The 23,358-nt window shown below is 31.8% G+C and overlaps 1 protein-coding gene across 1 annotated transcript; it reads right to left on the bottom strand.

Moving 5' to 3' along the window:
* Window positions 1-13,582: 13,582 nt before the first annotated feature.
* LOC131075720 (type IV inositol polyphosphate 5-phosphatase 6-like) lies at window positions 13,583-19,978 on the bottom strand. The gene is made up of 9 exons (XM_058012593.2): window positions 19,947-19,978; window positions 19,664-19,777; window positions 17,860-17,975; window positions 17,513-17,667; window positions 17,157-17,350; window positions 16,864-16,972; window positions 16,510-16,658; window positions 16,249-16,358; window positions 13,583-13,680 (listed from the first exon to the last, which is right to left on the bottom strand). Exons 1-9 carry the CDS (start codon window positions 19,976-19,978, stop codon window positions 13,583-13,585), a joined length of 1,077 nt encoding a protein of 358 aa, XP_057868576.2.
* Between the last annotated feature and the right edge of the window lie 3,380 nt (window positions 19,979-23,358).

Below are 23,358 nucleotides of genomic sequence, written 5' to 3'. Positions count from 1 at the left end.
GCATAAAAAATAAATAAATTTTACAAATATATAGAATATTATACTATAAAATTAATAATATACTAATATTTCAATCACAATACTACAAAATACATTACATTTTCAAATATTAAATTTAAAAAATGATTTCTCTAACTACCTATCGACTACCCTTGCACCCCCTAAGGTTGCAAGTGCTAGTTTATAAAACTTTGCAAAGATATGGGGTTACGTCAAAGACAAGAAGAGACATGTTTATAAATAAGAAAGCTCTCAAAGGAGACCCACTATTCTATCAAGTTTTTATTATGAGCTTTGTCAATTGAGAAATTCATTTTTTAATATCTTTTTGAATTTTAAAGTATGATTCAAACTATTCACATGCTTACACTTGCTCCTATTTTAGTGGAGCTTTTATAATGGAAGATCTACAATTTAGAGCAATAAGTAGAGTGGGGTTAAAGTTATGTAGTCATGTGTAGCTACAAAATTGACATGTGGCAGTATTATTATATTTTATTTATTTTTTTAATATTTAATAAGTATAAAAGGATTACAATTTAATATCTCTTCAAAGTAAATAGGGGAAAAAGTTTATGAGAATAATAGAAAAATAATTTAAATAATTAAAATTTAAATATTTTATGAGTTTGATTTGATGATACAATTTAAGTAATTAATTTATGTGTAAATAGATATATTGAAATTAAAATTTGAATTTTTTATATTTTAAATTAGTGTAATATTATTATTTTTATTTCTTTTATGAATTAGTGTCATATATTTTCTTATGTATTGAAAATTCTATTACATCATATATTCAGAAGAAATTGTGAGTGAAATAACATCACACAATAAATTTATGCAATTTATTATACATTTTCATTATATATTATTTCTAACAATACATTGAATTCACTTATTAATTTTTTTATGAGGATAAAAATGTTCTAATTGTTTTTGCTACATAATAGTATGAATTCATAATCATTATGTTGGAGAGTATAAAATTAGGATGTGAAAATTGTATCTATTAGTCATTTAAGATGCAACTGACATAAAGTAATCTACCTATTTTTAAACAACCTTTTCTAGTACTAAATAAATTTGTAAAGATTTAAATGTCTGAAATTTTGAACAAATATCGTTATAGAGATACGTAACCATACATCCAATATAACCATACATTCCATATCCAATAGTTCTGACATATAACTTTTATTTATTTTTACAGTGATGGTTGTTGTAGTCTTGCTTCTTCTTGCTTCCTAATGATTGTATCTAATGTTTTAACTCTGGATATGGCTGTAAATGTCAAGCCTTTCCTTTCAATAGCTCCTATATCAATCGTTCCCTTATGGAGTGTTAAGCCTTGAGATTTATAGCCCATAGTACAACTTTAGGATCTGTCAGATTCCATGATGGCCCATTTATAATTCAAAATTTAAAATTTAATAATCTTACTATGAATCTAATTATAATATAAATTTATATTTATATTAAAATAATGTTAATATTATATTATTAATGTTAAAATTATCATGTTGTTGTTTTCATATCATTCTAATTGATATGATTTTATATTATTTTTATTATTGAATTCTTTCTTTTTATTGCTATATTAATAATATATTTTTTTGTTGTTTTACTCTTTTTAGATAGCCAAAAAATTATATTATCAAATTGCACAAACATAATCCCAACCTAACTAAAAGCTATTTATAAATTACACAAAAGTTATTTCTAATTATTAAGCCGATGGCAGCAAATTTATGCCTCAACATTTGGGGTTTTCAATAATTTTGACGGTCATTTGGTTTTCAATTATTTAAGATTTAAAATAATAATTAATTAATATAGAATGTAAAATAATTAATAGATTAATAGATTTGGTTTTCAAAACCGTTACGAGATAGTTTCACTCCATCGGATAATAAAAAATTGCAAAAACAGTAATGCATCATTCTTTGAATTATTTTATTTGCAAAATAATTGCAGAATCATCAGCATATTAATATTCAACTTTTTGAAAGCTACTTGAATTAGTTCTTCATTAGATTTATATCCCTTTTCTATTCCTTATAAAATCCCCAGAAATTAAATTTCATGTTAATCAAAACAAATCTTATCACTTAAGTTCCCTACATGTTACAGTTGTGTGATGTCGGGTTTGTTTGAATTCTTTTGATATCGGGTTTGTTAGAATTATCAATGCAATCCCCTATACTTGCATGGGTTGAGATCGGATTGGTTTCGCTTTTTCATCTTCCCTAGAAGTCAAAGCTGTATAAATAGAACTACACAATCAATCCTAACCCTGATCCTAAACCCATGATATAAACCCTAACCCTAGAAATAATCATAAATTAATAAAAAATAGGTGTCTCTAGAAGGATATCTCTCGGCTTATTCTATATATATTATTAAATATAGATCCCTATTCTTCTTGTTTTATGGATAATGGATATAATAGTTATTTTATTTCTTAGATTTATGCAATTAGACCTCAAGTATTTCACTTGGTCAAATAAAAACCAAAATATCACCCAATCAAATGAAAGCTAATATACATATGAGAAATTAAGAAATTAATTATAATTTGAATACTCTAAATTAGTAAATTTTTAATGTTACTTTATTTTTACATAAGTTTTTCCATAAAAATACAAAACTATTGAAATAGTTCATTTTTATATTTAAAATAATATTTTCTAATGACAAAAAACTAATAAATGAAATGCTTACATTTTTTCATTGTAAATAATATGATAATTCAAATAAATTTTCAAAATAATTACATTTTTACATTTTTTATATTTAAAATTATATTTTCTAATGACAAACACTAATAAGTAAAATGCTTACACTTTTCTAATAGTAAATAAAACCAAATAAATCACCAACCCTAGAGTAATATGATAATTCAAATAAATTTTTAAAATAATTATCCAAACATTTACAATAATAATTTAAATTAATAACTAAATTATATATAAAAAATATTTACATTAATATATTTACTCAAGACTTGAAATTAAATCTAAAATATATATTAATTTTAATTATTTTATCTTTATTTTAATTCTAAACTCATGAAAACCAAATACAATTTTAAACATAATTCTTTTATTTACTATTACTATTAGCAACTAATTCTCCTAGATATTAATTGAAGGATTATTATTTCTTCCATAACACTTTAGTGATATAATTCTATTCCTAAGTATAAATTACTCACAAATATCTTCCCTTATTCCATCAAATATTGCATTAAAGAAAATTTTTAATATATTGAGGCTTTATTCTTTAAATATAGAATAACGAAGTTTTTGGTCTGCTCTGAAATGTAACGATTAGGGTCTGCTCTGCACGAAGGGAAATAGAAAAGATCGTCTGCTCTGCGCAAAGGGAAACAGAAAAGATCGTCTGCTCTGCATGAAGGGAATGCGATCAAAAAAATAAAAAATGCTTTGCTCTGCGTGAAGGGCAAAAGACGAAAAAGCTCTGCGTGAAGGGCAAAAACCTGGCATGAACGATGGGAAAAAATTGTGAATTGCTGAAAGTGGATCATTAAATCTGGATTGAGGCGCATAAATACTCGATGGTTTTGGAGGATTCCCTCCTCCATGCGGTTTGTAGACAATTCTCCCTTATACTCTTCATTTAATGCTCTGCGTCCTTCATTCTAATTTCTTCTTCTACGTGTGAATCTTGTCTGCCCTAATGGAGGTGGAAACAGATGGAGACCCTCAGTCTCATCCTTCACCTACCTCCTCCCAACCCCCTTGCAACCAAAAAAAACCTTCAGTGAAGCCGTGGGTAGGGTTTAGTCGGCAATTAACTAGGATGCCAGATTTGTTGTCATCGGTGGAGATGGTGGAGCGAGTCCAGATGGTATGGACCTTGGCCTCGACTCCAACACTATCTCCATTTCACCTAATGATTCTATGGTCAATGAAATTGCTATTGAAAAAAACAGGTTGAAAGACTGCAATTTTTTTTGCTTGTGTGGATATTGATAAATGCCCTCCTCGGAAATTTATGGATGATTGGTTTCATAAATACTGGAATTTAAAATTAGGATTTCAAATCTCCTTCTGTAGGAAAATTCAGAAAGGACTGTTTATTATTTTTTTTAATACGCATGAAATGCAATTAGAGGTTCTTAAGAAATTGTATTGGAATGTTGGTAAAACTTCATTTCGTGCCCTAGGTTGGTCTCCAGAGGCGATTTTTGAAGAAATCTTGGCCCTTTCGTGCCCTAGGTGGGTAATTATCAAGAACATTCCTCCATTTTTGTGAAAATTTATCCCTCAAATTGTGGAACCCATTGGTAAATTCATCCGTATGGATGACTCTCCACGGCTCGTGCCCCATCTCGATGCCAGAGTGCTCATCTCCATTAAACCTGGGATTGATCTTCCTAATATTATCAATCTCAATATTGAGGGAGAAATCTTCTCCTACCCTCTAGAAATTTTAAGGGGTTTAAACGCATGTTTCCTCTGTAAAAAAGATGGCCATGTCCGTAAAAATTGCCCTATTCCTAATAAGAAATCCTCAAGTTTGAACTCACGGAGAACCCATACGGATAACATTGGTCCCCCCCAACCCTATGGCTCCATCCTCCCCTGTGGTCATGCCTGTCATGAGCAGCACCCCTGCATCTATTCCTGACCTACCCATATTAGATACATGCCCTAAAAGCTCTCAAACCAATATGGCTCCCCCCTACTTGTCTATTATAGATAACATAGAACAGTCGGGTGTGCAACAACAAGATAGTTTTCAAATTGTTAAAAACAAGTCTAAGAAGCGCAAAAGGAAGAATGCACAACAATTAGCCATTGATAAGATTAGGTCTGATAATGTTAGTGTTAACCCTACTCAGAATAATGTCAATCTCACCCCACCTGCAGTTGATGCTAGTTTTTCAAAAGTTAAGAGTATCATTAACAATTTTGAAACCCCCGATAGGTACACTAGTGATTTCCATATGGGTGATGGATCAATGACTTCCCCGAGGGCTAATCACATCTCTGATAACCTTGGCTTCATCAATCCCACCCCTTGTATCGGTATTACTAGTGAATCTAGTGTGAGTTTGCCTCTGAAATTCTTCAAAAAACTTGATGTTGATGACGTGATTCAAGTCATCACTACTAATGGTAGGGCTGATAGAAATTCTGTCTTTTTCCCTCTAACCTGTCCTCCACATAAATGCCCTGGATGGTAGTGAATGATACCCCGGTCCAGCCTACTACCTACGTGGAACCTCCTTCTAAAAATGTCTCTTAAGGAGATGATGATTCTAGTGAAGACCATGATAATCAAATTGAGGGTTGTTCCAAACCCAATAGAAGAGGACGCCCCATGGGCTCAAAGAACAAGGTCCCCTCTGACAAGAAGAAGAAGGGAAAGGGTTTCCCTGCCTGTGATAGCAGTCCTCATGCTGCTAAGCACTCATAATTTCCCCCCTTGTTTACCATGAAGTACATCTCATGGAATGTTAGAGGGCTGGAAGCCCCAGACAGAAAGCAGATTGTTAAACGTTTCTTGGACTCTCATAAAGACTTGGACTTTCTGATGCTTCAAGAGCTTAAATCTATTAATTTTACCTTGGATATTAACCTTAATTTCATATGGAAAGACTCCATCAAAATTTTCTCCAATCACCTTAGGGGTAAAGGTGGTGTTGGACTGCTCATTAACCCTAGATGGTCAAACCATATTACTGACAAGGGTTTCTCCCCCTTTAACGGGGTTGTTTGGGCCTCTATTAATGTTGACAACACCCTCATTGGGGTGTGCTCTATCTATGCATCCAATGACTATAAGGAAAGAAGTGCCCTTTGGGATTGGATTGCATCCTAACTTGATATTCCCTAGATCCTTGGAGGAGACTTTAATATGATTGAGAATTGTGATGATAAAATGGGGGGTAATGCTTTTGAATGGAAAGGCTCTGAAAAATCCCATTGGGATAGAATGAAATTTATGAAAAACCTATTTGATCCTCTTCTCGATAATAAGGCTGATACAAGGGGTCTCTGAAACACTTGGTGCAATTTCTAAAAAGGTTGTAATAGAATTTATTGCAGACTTGACCGTTTTTATCCCAATAAAGATATTTTTTCATTTATCCCTAGTAACCATGACAATTCTGTTGTTGTCAGACCTTTTACACTCTCAGATCACCACCTTATTACTGCTCACATCAAACTTGCTAACTCCTTACCTGCTAATGTGGTGGGGCCTAAGAAGTTCATTCTTAACACTAATTTACTGAAAGATCTTGATGTTCTTGCTGCCATTAACCTCATCAGACTCCTAAATAAGGATAATAAGAACTTAGCTTCACATATTGATAGGTGGAATTATAATGTTGTTTCCTGGAAAAAACTCTTGCAAACTATTGGTCAAAAAAGGGCCAAAGATTCTATATTTGTGGAAAAGGCTCTTAATCTTAATCTGCTTCACCTTGAAAATGAAATTCAATTGACTCCTTTTTGCCCTGACCTAGCCAACCAAGTGGCGAAAACTAGGGATGCCCTTAGATTACATCAGCAAGTTAAGATCAAGGGGGCCATGATTTGAGCCCGTAGCCATTGGCTCCAATTTGGCAATAAAGGCTCCAAGTTTTTCTTTAATCTGCTTAAACATAAGCAAATCCGGGAAAACATTGATAGACTTATTGTTTATAATCAAGAAATTGTTGATTTGGACAACATTAAAGAAGCATCTGCCCTCTTCTACCAAAAAAATTTCACCTCTGAAGACTTTGAGGCTACAAAGGCCCTCAAACTTAAATGCAAGTCCATCATTCCCTATAGGATCTTCGAGGGGGAATCTTGCCTCCTTAAACAAAATTTCACAATTGATGAAATTTAGAAAGCCATCAACTACCTCCACAATGACAAAGCTCCGGGGCCTGATGGGCTCCCAGTTGAGTTCTACAAAGCCAACCTTAACTGGATTTTCTCTGATCTTCTTGATATATACAATGAGGCTTTGGGTAAGGATTCCCTTGGTAATGTTATCAATAAGGGCATTATTAAACTCATACCCAAGGATGGTGACAAGGCCCTCATTAAGAACTGAAGACCCATTACCCTTCTCAATGTGTCCTATAAGATCCTGGCTAAAATATTGGTCATCCGACTAGAAAAGATCCTACCCAAGCTCATCTGCCCCACCCAAACCGGCTTCATTTTCTAGGGTAGGTATATTCTAGAAAATCTCATCACAAGTTGGGAAGCCATGGAATGGTCTAAAGTTTCTGGTCAAGACACTACTATGTTTCTCCTTGACTTTGAGAAAGCCTATGATAGGGTGGAATGGGACTTTATTATTATGATGCTTGAAGCCTTTGGCTTTCCTAGTGAATTTTGTACTTATGTCAAGGTCTTCCTTCAAGATGCCTCTACTCAGATTGATGCTAATGGCTCCCTCTCCTCTTCCATTATGCTCTCTCGGTCCATTAGACAGAGCTGTCGTTGGCCCCTTCTCTCTTTGTTATTGCCTCTGACGCTTTATTCTACCTCCTTAGGGATAACTCCCTCTCCCCAAAGGTTATTGGGATTAGGCTCCCTGATGATAATGAATTGATAAATATTCAGTTTGTTGATGACACAACTCTTTTTCTAGAGCTCACCAAGCAAAACATGGATAACCTTAACCTTAAAATCCGATGCTTTGGGTCAATTTGTGGAGCTCGGATCTCCCAAACCAAGTCTACCTTCCTTGGCTGGACATGGATCACCCCCCTGACTAGTTTGGACACCTTGGCTACCAAATCTTTTAGATACCTTGGAGTTCCCTTCTCAGTGTCCCCTTACCTCAAAGATATGTGGCTCTGGGTTAAGGAGAAATTTGATAAGAAACTTAGTAAATGGAACAATAGATTCCTCTCCCTAGCTGGCAGGGTTCAAGTGTGCCAAAAAATCCTCTCCTCCTATAATATCTACTACTCCTCTGCTTAGATGTTTATCAACTATCAGATCTTAGAAATTCAAAAGGTTGTTAGACGCTTCCTTTGGTCTGAAGGCAAAGGTAATAATAAATTACATGTTGTTAATTGGAAGTGGTGCCATATTGAGAAATCTCTTGGTGGCCTTGGATTAAAGGATCTTAGGATCCAAGGTATTGCCCTTGCGGCTAAGTGAATCTTCCATTCTCTTGAAGGTCAAGAACCTTGGAAGGTTTTAATCAGACACAATATTGAGAGGGTTGTCCCTAAGAATGCTAAGTCTTGGAAGGGTTTACCTCTCACCAACCTTGTGGCCGGTGGTTTTCTTGTTTATGTCTAGGGAACTTGTATGTTCAAGTCTATTTGGAAAGCCAGGGAACATGTTAGGGGGTTTTTGGTCAACACTAGTGTCAACAATGGTGACCTGATTCATGGCGAGAGATCCTTATGGTGGAACCTCTTCCATGTTGGCGAACCCTTGGCCCTTATTCAGGGATGCTCGACTAGAGCCTGGGCCAGAAAAGGGATCAAATGTCTTATTGACATTTTGGAACATGATACTCTTATCATGTGGGAACATCTCAGCTCAAAATTTAACCTCCCCCCCCACTCAAGAAAGAACCTACAACATAATTAAGCAGGCTTGTATTGATTTTGGTCTTCCTAAAGACTGTGATGTTGATTCTCATAGATTTATGTCTTTTAAATGGGCTAATGGTACTATTTTGGCTAAAATTAAGGCTCGTAACATTTACTTTGTCTTACCTTATGAGGCTTCCATCATTAAGCATGTTAACAGTTTATGATATTCTGATCTGCTTGTTATGTAGTGGCAAAAGACCTTCAACATGCTATGGAAAAGTTTGATCGAGCCAAAAATCAAGTGCTTTAAATGGATTATGATACTTAATAGACTTCCTCTCAAGAGGAATTATGATAATAATAATGTGTGCTCTATTTATAAACTTCCTGAGACTGGCAGGCATATTTTCTTTGATTGCTCCATTGCTAAGGAAATCTGGTTAATGTTTGGCTTTTCTATCCCTAATCTTGTGAATACTATGGAAATTATTTTTGGGCACATTAAAGGATTGAAAAAGGATGCTAATATCTTTTGGTTTAATTTATCTGCCAATATTCTTTGGTATATTTGGAAAATTAGGAATGTTGATAAGTTTGAAGGCCAAGTCAGGGCCCTTACTGAAACCTTTCAAAGACTCACATTCTTCAAAATTATCGTGCAGGTTGCCTCTACTATGAACCCTGAGAAGCTCAAGCTCCTGAGGTTCCTCAAGGATGGTCACACCACCATGTTCATGAATGAGATGAATGATGGTTATGAGTGGAGGCGCAATGAGGACAACCTATCCTCCTTTAAGGAGGCTCTCAAGAAGCTGAACAACGAAATTAAAGATAACAGGAAGCCCTCCTACGCCCAAGTTGAGATGCTGGCACAGATTCTAAGTCAGAAGACCATTGTTTGGATGGAAGGACCTTAGGGATGGCCAACATGGGTTGAACCCCTTGACGACATCCTCTCTTGATGCTTTTGTTGACTTCTCATGATGCAGTTAGTTTGCTAGTAATCTTTTGTGCAGATTACGCACCCTGTTGTTACTTTGATTTTTGTTGTCATGTGGCGGTGACAACTTTGTTTCACTGAGGCCTAGCCTCCTTGTTCTGGATTCTCTTGATTTCTAATATAAAAATATTGCATAAAAGGAAGTTATATAATACAATGCTTACTAACAACCCAAACATAAATTTAACATCAACTTGCTAAGACTAATGACAGATAACTAAAATTGATCATTTAAATAAAATACTCAATCCTTTCATGATTTCCAACCCCCACATTTCCATATTTCTATCATTCCATATCACTTTTAATCATTGATACACATTTATAATATTACTTAGTAGTAAAAAAACAATTTAGTAAAGAACATATAATTTGAAATAGGTATTAAAGAAATATTATTACTTTTAGTAACTAATATCTCAACCAAAACACATGATCTTTTTATAAATAAAGTAAATAATTATTAAAACAAAATGCATGTCTTAAAAAAAAAAAGTAAATTATTAATTAAAGCAAGATGCTTGTCCTTGAGAAAAGTGAAATCTTTGTAAATATTTAATAAACTATACTACATTGTTTTCTTTTTTTTTCATTCAAAAGCATGTCTCAGCAACCAGAGTTAAACTAAAATAGATAATTTAACATACCACAACTTAAGAAAGAACTCACATTTTGTACTATATTTCTTTGGTTCAAATTGTCTCACAGTAGGTTGAGTATATTTATTTTATCTTACTTAAAGAGATTTTTGATATTGTAAAGGAAAATGTTTTATAATTTAATAATTTATATTAAATAAATAAAACTTTGTTGATTTTCATAGACTAATCTAAATGGGAAAAAGGACCAAAGTAAAGTATAAAAATTGATAGCTGATATTCCTCAAAATTTTGCTTATCTTGTCAACACAAGCAAAACAATGATTAAATAGTTGAGTGAATTGATTGCAAGCACAAATGAAGAGACTTACACAACACTGAGGAATTAAAATGGTAGAAACCATAAATATGATTTGTACTTAATGGTTGCTGACAAGTTACAAGTTTATGGAGGAAGCAAAACCACATAATCCTGTAGCACTATTCAATTTAAAGTGGGTCGAAGCTATTTTGGCTTCAAAACAGATTTTTTGTACAGTCTGATAGCAATATGTTAGTCAATTGTAGCCGTTTATTGTAAAATTGATGGTGTAAAACACATGACTAACACGCGTGTTAGTCAATCTATACTGTCGTTTTGGAGTCAAAATAGACGCGTCCTTCAAAGTGCCCATCTCTCAGACAAATTTGACTTTTAAAGGTATGTACATGGGTGAACATCATTGACAAAAATCCAAATATGTTGAATGTTTTTACTAGATGTAGCATTCGAGCCCTCTATTGAGTTGCAGATTTCATTTGAGAATCCTCCACATATGCAAGAGCAATCCTGCTTCTATGGGGGATATGATTTTCTTTTAGTGTCAATTATTCTATACCCCACCCTAATTCAATCATACTTATGATTCTCTTCATTTGTCTACGTGTCAATGATCAACACCATTCTATCATCTCACAGGAAACAATGTGCATCATTTTGTTGCATTCATCATTAATTAATAGCAGTCACCAGATTCAAAAATAATTTGCATGGCTATGTTGCATTTATCATAAATTGATAATGAGACATTTTATTTTCAGTTTCATTACAAGATAATAAAATTAAAATGAATTTGGTTTTGATACTACTAATTTTACAAAATTCATTTTTATCAAATTATAATTCTATATTTGATAATCTTTCTTATATTTGTTGTCTTCTACTTGAATGTTATTTGAAGTTTCTTAATAGAACTTATGCAAAAGTTTATTTCATTGTATTTATTTATTTATCAAAAGTAAATATGATAAATAATTTATTTAACTTTGCATTGAAAAAAGATGAATATTAGTATAAGAAATTTTTGGATTCAATTAAGTTAAAAAAATTTCATCAAAGTTTTAAATAACACTTGATCTATCATATTTCTATGAATCTAGCACTATGGACTCCCTCTATGATATTGAATCTATAAATCAAGTTCAAATTCATGTCTATGGAAATGTCTTATACCTAGCTAAATGATGGAATTTTTTTTGTCTGATTTAGCTTAGTTCATCTCAATTTTCTCTATCTTTTCTATTTTTTGAAACTCACAAATAAATAAGAATATAGTAAATAATGAGTAATATTTTTGAAATAATTGTATAGTTCAATTTACAAATAAAGAATTTGTTGAAATATTAAATGGTTTGAAATTGAATAAAATGGTTTTGTGTATTAAATAAATATTAAGTAGAACATTTATAAAATAATATTAAAATAGTTATGTAGATTATAATTTTAAACATGAGATATATAAAATATAATAAAAAATGATTCTAGACTTGTAGAGGAGAAAAAATACATGCTACTTGGACTCTTTTGAGTGTTTCTTAATGAATGCCTTTAACCAAACCAAAATAAATAATCATAATTTCTCCATTTGAAATCATTATAGAGTGAATCCTATTTTAGAATCTCCATGTAAATCAATATATATTTGTACCTTGAAGACCCAAAAAGGAGGAGTATACCCCTCTTTCAAGTAACCAATTCAATTCCAACAAAAGCATCTCATAGGGAAACCTTTAACATCAACATTTTTGTAACCAAGATCCCATGCAAAATCCCAAATTCAAAGCACATAGTAGTGGATCAAAGAGATTCACTCACAAGAAAGCCCTCAAAAATTTGTTGAAGTCCAATATCCACATATTGCAACCAAGATCCCATGGAAGATTGCAAGTTGAAGAGAACATGGTAATAGATATAAGAGATCCATGCATAATCAAGCCCTAACAAACTTGTTGAAGTCCAAAATTGAATCTAAATGCACAATAAGTCTCACCTTCTCAAACAACAATTAAACCATTTTGCTTACTTAACATATCAAGAGAAAAAAATGTTACAAAACTAAATGTGATACGAAGGCTTTCACCAAGATCAAAAAATAGTTGTGAAGGATTTAATAGATAAAGGGGGATAGGAGACACTAAATCCATATAATTGCTATCCTAAATAGCTATTTAAAAAAAAACCTACTAAAAATATATATCAAACTAGAATAGATATATAAATACATCTATATGAAAGATGTTGAATATATTTAGATAGATGGTAATTATGTATAGTTGAGTTTAATATATCTATGTGCATGTATAAATAAGGTGATGGTACATGTGTGTAGGGATATATCTATAAAAATAGATAAAGGCCTCAAGGAAAAGGACTTGTTTTTACGATAATCATGCTAGTCAAATGACAACAAAAATAGGGTAGACACCCTCAGAGCCTGACATGAAAGACAAAGAAACTAGGACCAAACTACCAAAGTAACTAGCCAAAAGACTAACCAAGAGCTTTCATAAGCTCGGATTTTTTCTAACTTATGTTTATATGTTAATTTGTTCTCAAAATGAGTAAAATGACAATGATAATCATGTTATATTTTAATTTGCTCTCAAAATGAATAAAATAACACAAGAATGTAAATTTCACCCTAACAAATATTTTTTAAAAACATTCAAATTTAAAATTATTTTTAAAAATAAAACATTAAGGACAAATCACCTTTAAATAAATAATGCATATTATGGAAGAAGATTGATATTGTTAAACTTCAAACTATATTTGATTAAATACACTGAAATAGTAGATCACTCAAGTCAACAAGATTGGATGTGTAGGGTTTCAATGTTTACAAATATGATTGAAGTGGACAAAGAAATGTAAGTTTGTCTAACATTATCTTTCACAAGGTCTATCCACTTCTCAATTGTACTAGTCATGTTTTTGTCTATAATATCATCAAGGATCCCAATAAGTATCATTCTCTACATTATGATTTCTTCAAGTACATCATAGGTCAATTTCTCATCCTCTAAATATGTTGGATCTTTGATCCATGTTTTGCAACCTGCCTTATATCTACTACTATATTTTGAACATATACATTCCTTCACACAATAAGAAGAGAAGCCATTTATGTAAGCTCAACTTTTTTCAAACCAATTAAAGAAGGGTTGAAATCTTATGTAACCTTGAATATCCAAATTTGCATCCATTATTTTATTAGTGTTGACAAGTTCCAAGTTTGTAGAGGAAGGAAAACCACATAATTTTGCATCGCTGTCCAATTCAAAGTGTCTATATGTTATACAAACTTGAATTTTTCTACTTTATATTGATTAAAAAAAGAGTTGCAAATTTTCATTTGGCATCAAAGATTCACAAATTTATTCAACAAAAAAAAATTAAGATGAAAATGAACCTAATAACAAGGTGAAATTGATTTAGCATCGAATTAGACAAAAATATCATCAAAGCACCATCTTAACAACCTTATTGAACTACCTACTTGTGCTTATATATGCACAAGACATTATTGACACAATTTTTAAAGGTATATGTATGGGAAAATATCATTGAGAAAAATCCAAATATGTTGAATGTTTTTATCATATAAATATCATTCAAGCTCTCTATTGAGTTGCAACTTTCATTTGAGAGAGAAAATTTAATATGGGGGCTAGACTAGGATGGTCATAGTCCTCTCTGCAAACATTCTCTACAACACCTCCATAAACCTCCACTTATTCAAGAGCAATTATGCTTCTATAGAGAATGTATAATTAGCTTTTAACATGTCAATCATTCCATACCTTACCCCAATTCAATTATACTTATGATGCTCGTCATTTGTCTACATGTCAATGACCAACACTAGTCCATCAACATTTGGTAGGAAATAATATGCATCACTTTGTTGCATTCATCATTAATTGATAGCAATCACTAGATTCTAAAAATATTTGAATGACTATGTTGTATTTATTATAAACTAATAAATATATGTTTTAATTTTAATTTTATTGCAAGTTAATAAAATAAGAATGAACTTGTTTTTGATATTGCTTATTACAATTTTTTTTTAACAAATTATATATTTGATATTCATTCTAATATATGATGTCCTCTACTTGAGTGTTGTTTGAGCCCAAGCTTCTTCTAAATAGAACTTATGCAAGAGTGGATTGTACTTTCTCTTAGAAAATATGCCTTTGTATTTTCCATACACCATTTTTGTATATATTCTACAATTATTGCAATTCATGCAGGTACATTTCTTTTAGTCATTTTAGTTGTGATGTTATTTGTTCAAAATGATAGGTAAGTGACATTAGTGGTTGCACCCCATTTAATTGCTTTTAATATAGTTTCAAACTTTAATGTAATTTCATTAGCTAATTCATGATATTGCTCTTAAGATTGATATACCTATCACCTTGGATTAGGGATCCACATCAATTGATTAACTGTAAAACTTGACTAAATAATGTTATTTCTCCATTCAAAGTTTCAACTAGAAACATAGTTTATGAGTTTCCATACAACTCTATTTGACCTCAATAATATTTACAAGTTTTCACATTTTTATCTTAGATCATTCATTAGAAGAGGCATTTGATACATAGAGAATCAATTAGAAGCAAGAATAAGACATAATATTATCCATTAGTAATAATAATATACATATATAAAAAGGGCAAATATTGTAGCATTAGGAATAGCAAAACTAGCATGCCTACATTTGAGAGGAACTTTAGTGAAGCCTTATTATTAATTTTTGTTATGTAAACACTTGAAGAAAATTTAATAATTTTAAACAAAGATTGAAGACACAAAATAATCACTGCAATCGCAATCTATTTTCATTTTCATTTTTTCATTCACAGGGTGAAAATTTGCTTTGCTCTTTTATCAACCTAAACCATGTGATCTTGGACTCTGTTAGATGAAAAAATTGTGGAATAACTTTAGAGCTTACAATGAGATGTTTAACACAATTTTTTTTAATATATAAATATTTAATAATATATATCTTTTTTATAGAACTATAAATTGTATACTTTTTATCAACCTAATTTACAATATATACAATTGCTTATCTCTAACATACTATGTCTATTATATGAGAGATATTAGTATAATAGTCTTAAAGTTTTCTTATTACTAGGAGAAAGGACCTAGTAGTTGTGCACCCTAACTTTGGGCTTCTCAAAATTCTACTTGGAAATTTCAAATCACTCCGATTTTTTTAACAGCAGCTTACTTGGCAAGTCCCCTGCTTATAACTAAGGTTTCAAGGCCGCATCATCAAATATGATGCCACATCAGCATGCTTTTTGCCAAGGTGTCCAAAACAGCCCAAAAAAAAAGTGAGACCAATAGGCGTGCAAAAGAGACCCCAATAGTTGTGCAGCTGACATGACATCACCTGATTGGTCACTTTTTACAATATCAATATCAGTACATTTCTTAACTACTATTGGTACATTTCCTAACAACTGTTGGTACATTTCCTAACAAAAATTGATATTTTTTGTTTCAAACAATAGATTTTATTTGTTCAATTTTTGAAACAAAAGATATCAACAACCCTCACAACAATTGATACATGCTCAACTACTCGTGCTCTTCCTCTATACATTTTAATGATCAAAAACTCAATAGATATTTAATAAATTGTACATATTGAGAATGATGATAAGAATGGGAGATTCAACTGCTTTCATTTAATTGAAGAATTCAATAAAGCAAGAACTCGTCCACAGGAAATCTTACACCTAAGATCATCACATTGTTTTTCTGCTTTTTACATCCGCAATAAAAATTGAATATACAGGTCGATGGTCAGAAAATTTTGACTCTCCACGAACATAAAAGGCTTGTTTTAAGCCTTTACCATACCAAAGTATTCGGTCACACCTGTCAAATGAAAATTAATACAAACTAATTTAAAATATAGGAATATTACATCGAAACTAAAATATTGATATGCGGAAGAGATTATTTCACAATTTGTAGGGCTCTCTAAATATAATATGCGAAACCTTGAAATGCAGTAAGATGTACTAACCATGCTGGTGTGCGTCGCTTTGCCTTTGACTTCAGATTTTCTCCAGTATATTGCTCTGAATTTGTGCAGTACTTGTAAGTAGGAGGAAAATATATTTTTCCTTCATTCCATCCTTCAAATATATGTCCTGCTTTTTTCTGATTTTGAAGCTGTCATGGAAAATCCCAGATTTGATTGAGTTCACAAATATAATGTTTGAAAGCAAACTAACTTTAGGATTTCAGTAAAATTTATCACAACTATGAAAGTTAAATGGATTATTCATTATCACTAGAAATATTTTTTTATGATTTGAGTCACAAAATAAATTCAAAGCCATGGATTTCAATCCTATTCCATAGACTATGTAGCTACCTGATCTTTCTCCAACAGGGTTTCCCAGCTATTTTTTTTCATGAGATCTTTGCTGTCAGTATAGTTAAGTGCAAGACGATAATTCAAATCTCCAAGCCAAATAACTCGACTGCAAAATAAAATCACAAAGTTGAATCAGATAAACCCATGCAATTGCCATACATTATGATGGAAATTTGAAAGATCTCATATGAAGTTTTTTCATTTGGTTCTATTTATTATAAAATAACATCGTCTACCAAAATCCATTGGAAATCCATTGGAGAGTATAAGAAGACACCGTTGAAACCTACTCATGCTCCAAAATTCTTTCTGGACTTTTCTCAGAGAAAATCTTGTCTGTTTGGGGAAAGTGGGTCTTCTTTATGATCTCCCTCACATCAGAATTTCTCCGTATCTCATCACCTTCTTTCTCTCCTGATGTCAAATGAGTACAAACAAAGCAGAAGCTTGTCTGCTGGAATAACATGCTGATCGAAACAGAACCCTGCAAGTATGTAAAATATCTATTAAAAAAGGCAATTCTTTGAGTAATTTTAGACAGTAGAAGATGTGAATAACTATTTTGCATTAGAAAATTCTCCGCTTATCAAAATTGAACTTTTAACAGAATGTAACAGTAACAGTTAAGTCATTTTTCTTTTCTTACCTTGTTGCCAAGGTAACCCATTAGCCCACAACCAACACAAGAGACTCTTATATCTCTGACATGCTGTCTCAGATCACTTTTCACCCACACACACAGAAAAATGCCAACCATCTGTTTGCTGGCTACCAGACAGTAATTTGGCCCACTTGAATTGAAGTTGTAATACATTTCACCTGAGTTGGATAAGGAACTATATGACATTACACTGTGTAAAGAAGTATAGGGTGATTCTCTTCCACTGAAGAAACTTCCATCGCCTTGAGAGTCTTCAAAATCAGAATCGAAACTGTAAAGCTGATCCTCTGAAGCTGTTGGCCCATCCCTACTACAAGATGTGAAACTGCTTCTTTGATTTGTGTTTTTGTTCAATGTTTGGCGAATAAGGGCCAACCATTTTGCAGCAGGGCCATTGTCTTCTACACCCAAAACATTCCCAGCATTCAAAGGGACGATTTCCTGAAACCTGCACAAACAATAAAAAGGGTTAAAAGGTAAGGAATAGACATCTTTTGTGAGAGAATGCCATTTTTAGGGTTCCTGTGCATTACAATTGATTGATGCCTTTTTGTTCAATGATAATCTTTCACTTTAGCTAATTTGAGCTCCCCACCAAAAAGAGTCACTACATTTTTTATTAAATAAATTAATTAATTGTAAACTAATTTATTTAAGTAACATATATTATAATGTAAAAGACAGGCAAAGGTAAATAGAAAAAAGGAAGAAGTGGACGCAGGATTCACGTATTGTGGAGGCTTCACCAGTGATATGTCCAAGTTTCATTAAATATGATGAAAATAGCGGTCATGTTTTGGTGCCATATCTTTTGCTTTTTCTTTCTTATTTTTTATGGAAAAAATTAATGGCTCCATGTGACTAATATGCCCATTTTGGAGGATACTGCTGAAGGCTAATGGAGTTCTTTCAATCTTGTTTCTGGAGTTTACTCATTAGTCTATTAGTATATTACATGTCTGATTCCAAATTTTTTTGAGTAAAAAGTTCAGATTTCGGTATAAAAAATATTACTTAAGAGAAGATTGTTGTGTATTATTTAATAAAGGATAAAAGAAATATAATAAATTTCTATAAATTTGAATCTCTCACATCTAATTGGAAATAATTGGCATCTTAATACATTTACAATTCTGATTGTTAACATTATTGAACATACAGTTAAACAAAAATGGTTGGATAATTTCTATAAAACCATTTTGTTGTTGGGTTGGTTGTTTGAAAAGTTTTGATGTGTTTTGTCTCTTAGAGTTTCTATACTGTTTCTCAATTGTTCTTTATCGTCTTAATGTCTTTATAACTAAATATTTTTGCTTGTAAAAAGTTCTTCTAACAATTGCTCAATCAGAATCCTTGATCAAAAATATTTTCAACATATACTTCATTCTTCATTATTCTAACAATTAAGATATAAATATCTTAAAAGTAAAAGTTAGGATTCCAATCTTTTGATAATGGGGTTCAGCTTTTTATCCTTGAAATTAAATTTTTGACAATTTCTCTCTCTGAACTATGTAAATATTTTTTACTTCCATATTGACTCTTTTAAATTGTTGGTATTGGATATACAGCATGTGGTACTCTATATAACAAAAAAAGACATGAAAGCTGTTTATTTTTAGACCTCAAATGCACACTACACATGTACATTTGTTACTCTCATATAAGGTACTACACCTGCAATTAGAGACAGATCCTACAGACAATCTCTAGTAGGTAGTTGAGATGGGTCACTCTAGACAAAGGAGGAATCACCATGGCATTGTGAATAATAAACACCCAACAGGATCAGGATGCGTCTATTCTGGTTTCAAAAAGACAGTACGGATTGACTAACATGCGTGTTAGTCTCACGTGTCGATTTTGCAGTTAACGGTTGTGATTGACTAACCTGTGTTAGCGCGTTTTACACCGTTGATTTTGCAGTTAACAGTTGCGGTTGACTAACCTGTGTTAGACACACTGTACGACAGGTCTGTTTTGGAGCTAGAATAGCCGCGACCACAGGATCACCTATGTGTTGGTGGCAAAAAAGATTTACTCAAAGTGAAAGCTGATTGACTGCTAAAAGAAAAACAAATATCTTATCATGTTGATAGAATTGAATGGGATGAAATGAGCGAATATTGTTTGTACCCAAAAACGTAGATGTCTGCAGGAGCTGATGATGGCTGTACCCATTCATCCAAATTGAGGCTACTGTGAGTGTGGGGTGCTTCACCTCCTACATTCCATGTTCCCACAAATACCCTGCAACCCAGAAATAATTGAAGTCACGTCTTCCTTGTCTATGTACCAAGAAAAATGGATTAAATTAAATGCTCAGTTCTTTAAAGAAGATAGATTTTGTAGGCTTGGCAACATAACTTATCAAATCTGAGCTGAATTTAACATGAATCCACTTTGATAAATAGTATACCTTAGATCTTGTATGTTGGTATGCTGGGACATATATGGCTCCAGTCTTGCCAGTGTGTCAAATGTAGGTTTGGTCAACAAATTTTCTGTCATGTTTCACAAAAGCAGTGAGAATTACAGCTAAATATAGGTGTAAACTAAGCCACAGTTATAGCACTCAGCTGCACATTCTTCCTAGTGGGAATGGGATTACCTTGAATAATTTCATCAGCTTGAAATTCTTCTGGTTTTGACTTCATATTCAGCCATTTCCTGACAACCAACTTATGCCATGAATTCTGCACAAACATCAAACACCAAGCAAGCTCCATTAAACAACTTCACTGTCTAAAAAATTCTAGAGAGAAAATGTTTAAATGATCAATATATTTGGTAATGCTACAAGAATGTTTTTTGAGACATGCCTTGTTCTTCTTTTCACCAGAGAATGCCATTATTAATGGGAAACACGAGTAGAATAGAATAAAAATGTAGCAAGCAATGCATGTGAGTTTCAAGAGTTGAGCACTCTGCCACTCTTTTATTTGGATTTCATAATGTTATGTTATCGGAGAATGGTGGGAAACGTTTTTTACTTATTTATAATAGTTTGCTTACATATGGGGTGACGTCACGGCCAAGATGAGACATATTTATAAACAAGAAAGCCCTCAAAGAAGACCCACTATAAGATGAGACATAAAGAGCTTTGTCAATTGAGAAGAATGATTTGGAATAGGAAAGGTTTACACGCCACTACATTTCTTTAAAGCTTTTTGAGTTTTTACTATGATTCAAACCATTCACGTGGTTACACTTGGCTTCTATTTTAGTGGAGTTTTATAATTTAAGATCTAAAAGCTAGAGCAATAAGTAGAGTGGGGTTGAAGTTATGCTACGAATTTGACATGTGGCATGAATAGGTCTTTTCTATTATATAAAAATATTAAAGTACATATTCACCAAAAAAAGGCAGGGGGATACTCCATACATCAGTGTGGCAGTATATTTATATTTCATTTATTTTGAAATAAAAAAAAAAAAACTAAATAATTAAATGAGATTTCTTTTGTTAGAAGTATTTGTATATTTTTGAGAAAAAGTAAAATATTCTTCAAAATGTCTAAAAGTTATATAAATTAGTAATACAACTTAAATAATTTATATGTAAGTAAAGATGTTGAAATTGAAATTATAGAGATTTTAACTTTGTATATTTTAAAATAGTGTAATGTTGATTTTTTTATTTTGATGAATTAGTGTCTTATATATTCTTATGTATAGAAAATTATATTGCATCATATATCTACAAGAAAATTGGGGATGGAATATCATAGACAACAAATTTATGCAATTTATTATACATTCTCATTATATTTTGTTTTTAACAATATACATTGAGTACAATTATAAAGCTTTTTTAACAAAACAAATAACTTTTAATTATTTTTGTTACTTAAAACACGAATTAATGTTGCATCAATCATCCAACTCCACCAACAAACCAAATCGCTTAACATTAAACTTTTTTCCTTTACTATTTATATATTAGTTACTTTGAACCATCTTTTTGAACCCTCTCTTATCAACCATCGTATGCAAATTAATGTTAATTTAAATGCATGAATCCTCTCTAACCCACTAACCCACCGTCACACCATTGCATATGGTATGCCTCTTGCAACCAATAACTTTTTAATATAATATAATATTTATCCGTTGAATACACACTATCACCACACGAACAACTGAAAACATGGAGCTCGTGTTACATCTCTTCATAAAAACCATCCAAACAAAGATTACACGAAACTACCAATTTACAAATAATAACAAACCACAACTTAAGTAAGAACTCACATTTTATTCTATGTTAATTTTTTCAGTTGTCATTCATTTTGTGGGTCCTTTTGGTGAGGTGGTAACCTATATGACAATGATGAGATGGCATAATCCCTTTTTAGGAAATTGGTTTCCACTTGGAAGATTCTACATTTTGATAAGGTGATGTCATATATTTCCAGCTTGGAGTAGAAATTGATTTGGCAATTTCCTATGTCGACTAAAGAGTATTGGCTTGTGTTTTGTATTATGGATTGGAGTTGTATTTGATCAGTTAATATTTATGGTGGAGTTCACCTTTGACAAGTGGTGTGAGGTAAGGAAAGTGCCTATTCCTAGTTATGGGAGTTGCTACGTTGAACTTGCATTATGTTGGGCAAGATAACCATTTTGGATGAGATAGGTGTTAGTGCTTTGGAAGGTTGCTATGTGCAACATGTCATGATAATGGTAATTGTATTGTTTATGACATGACTTACCTCTTAGGCTTTGAAGTTGATTTCGGAAACATGAAAGCCTACTACTTTGTATTGAGCTCTATAAATATGTGATGCCTTGGCTTATTTTGGAAGACTTGTTAAAGATTTTGAGAGACATCATTATGTTGTTGGAATTACTCCTGAATCTTGTAATAGTGTGAAGACTCTTGAAGAGCTCTGCACATTATATTGTAACTATTGTCGTTGTTGATAATACAATTGAGTCTAGCTTTTGGAGTGTGGATTTTTTCCTTAAAGGGTTTTCCCACATATATGATTTGTTATCTGTTTATTGTGTTTTGAATATCTATAAATGTTTAATTAGATGTGCATATGAATCTGTAATTGTTAAATTTTTTACATTCACTCTGATAGTTTAGTGCAAAAAGTTGTATTCTGCTACCTGGTTTCCTTTCATTATATACATTGAATAATATATATATATATGATATCAAGATTTTTCAGTTTTTATTTCTACTTAAATAATATATCTTTATTAAATAAAAAAAAGAAAGTCTCTATATCTCTGACTTTCTTTATATATATATAAGTTAGTAGTTATTTAAAAAGTTTAAAGAATGACTTGTTTTATAATTGAGGTACTTTAACTTTAAAAAAATATTTTAATATATTAAGTTAGCTCTTATTAAAAGAAAATTAAAATTGAAATGTAGCCATTATTATATTCTAATCTTAATCTTACCATTGATACTTTCTTGCTAATACAATAGTAGCTATAATCAAATTTTACTTGTGACCCTTTTTGAGCATTAAGTTGAACCCTAATCGGAGTTGAATCTGAGTGATTGGTAAGGTTAATTGAAGTCTAAGTTCTCAAACTAAAAAATCTAGCAAAATTAGGGTTGGGTTTTACTTTGATTATGGTGTTCAATTAAGTTTAGGGTAAACCTTGAATTTTATTTAATGTTTAATTAGGTTTAGGTGTACACCTCAATATGGGATATGGGATATGGTTCAATTTGATTTGGGATAGTGTTAGACTTCAATTTTATTTATGATTCATTTTGTTTTAGTTTTAAAATTAGGGTTCAATTCATTTCAAGGTTAGGGTTCAATTTGATTTAGTGTTTAGGGTACAAATTTATTTAAGGT

The sequence above is a fragment of the Cryptomeria japonica genome, chromosome 1, assembly GCF_030272615.1.
Source record: "Cryptomeria japonica chromosome 1, Sugi_1.0, whole genome shotgun sequence".
NCBI classification, from domain to species: Eukaryota; Viridiplantae; Streptophyta; class Pinopsida; order Cupressales; family Cupressaceae; genus Cryptomeria; species Cryptomeria japonica.
Note: the sequence above shows the minus strand (reverse complement) of the source record. Positions and strands in the feature narration are given on the sequence as shown.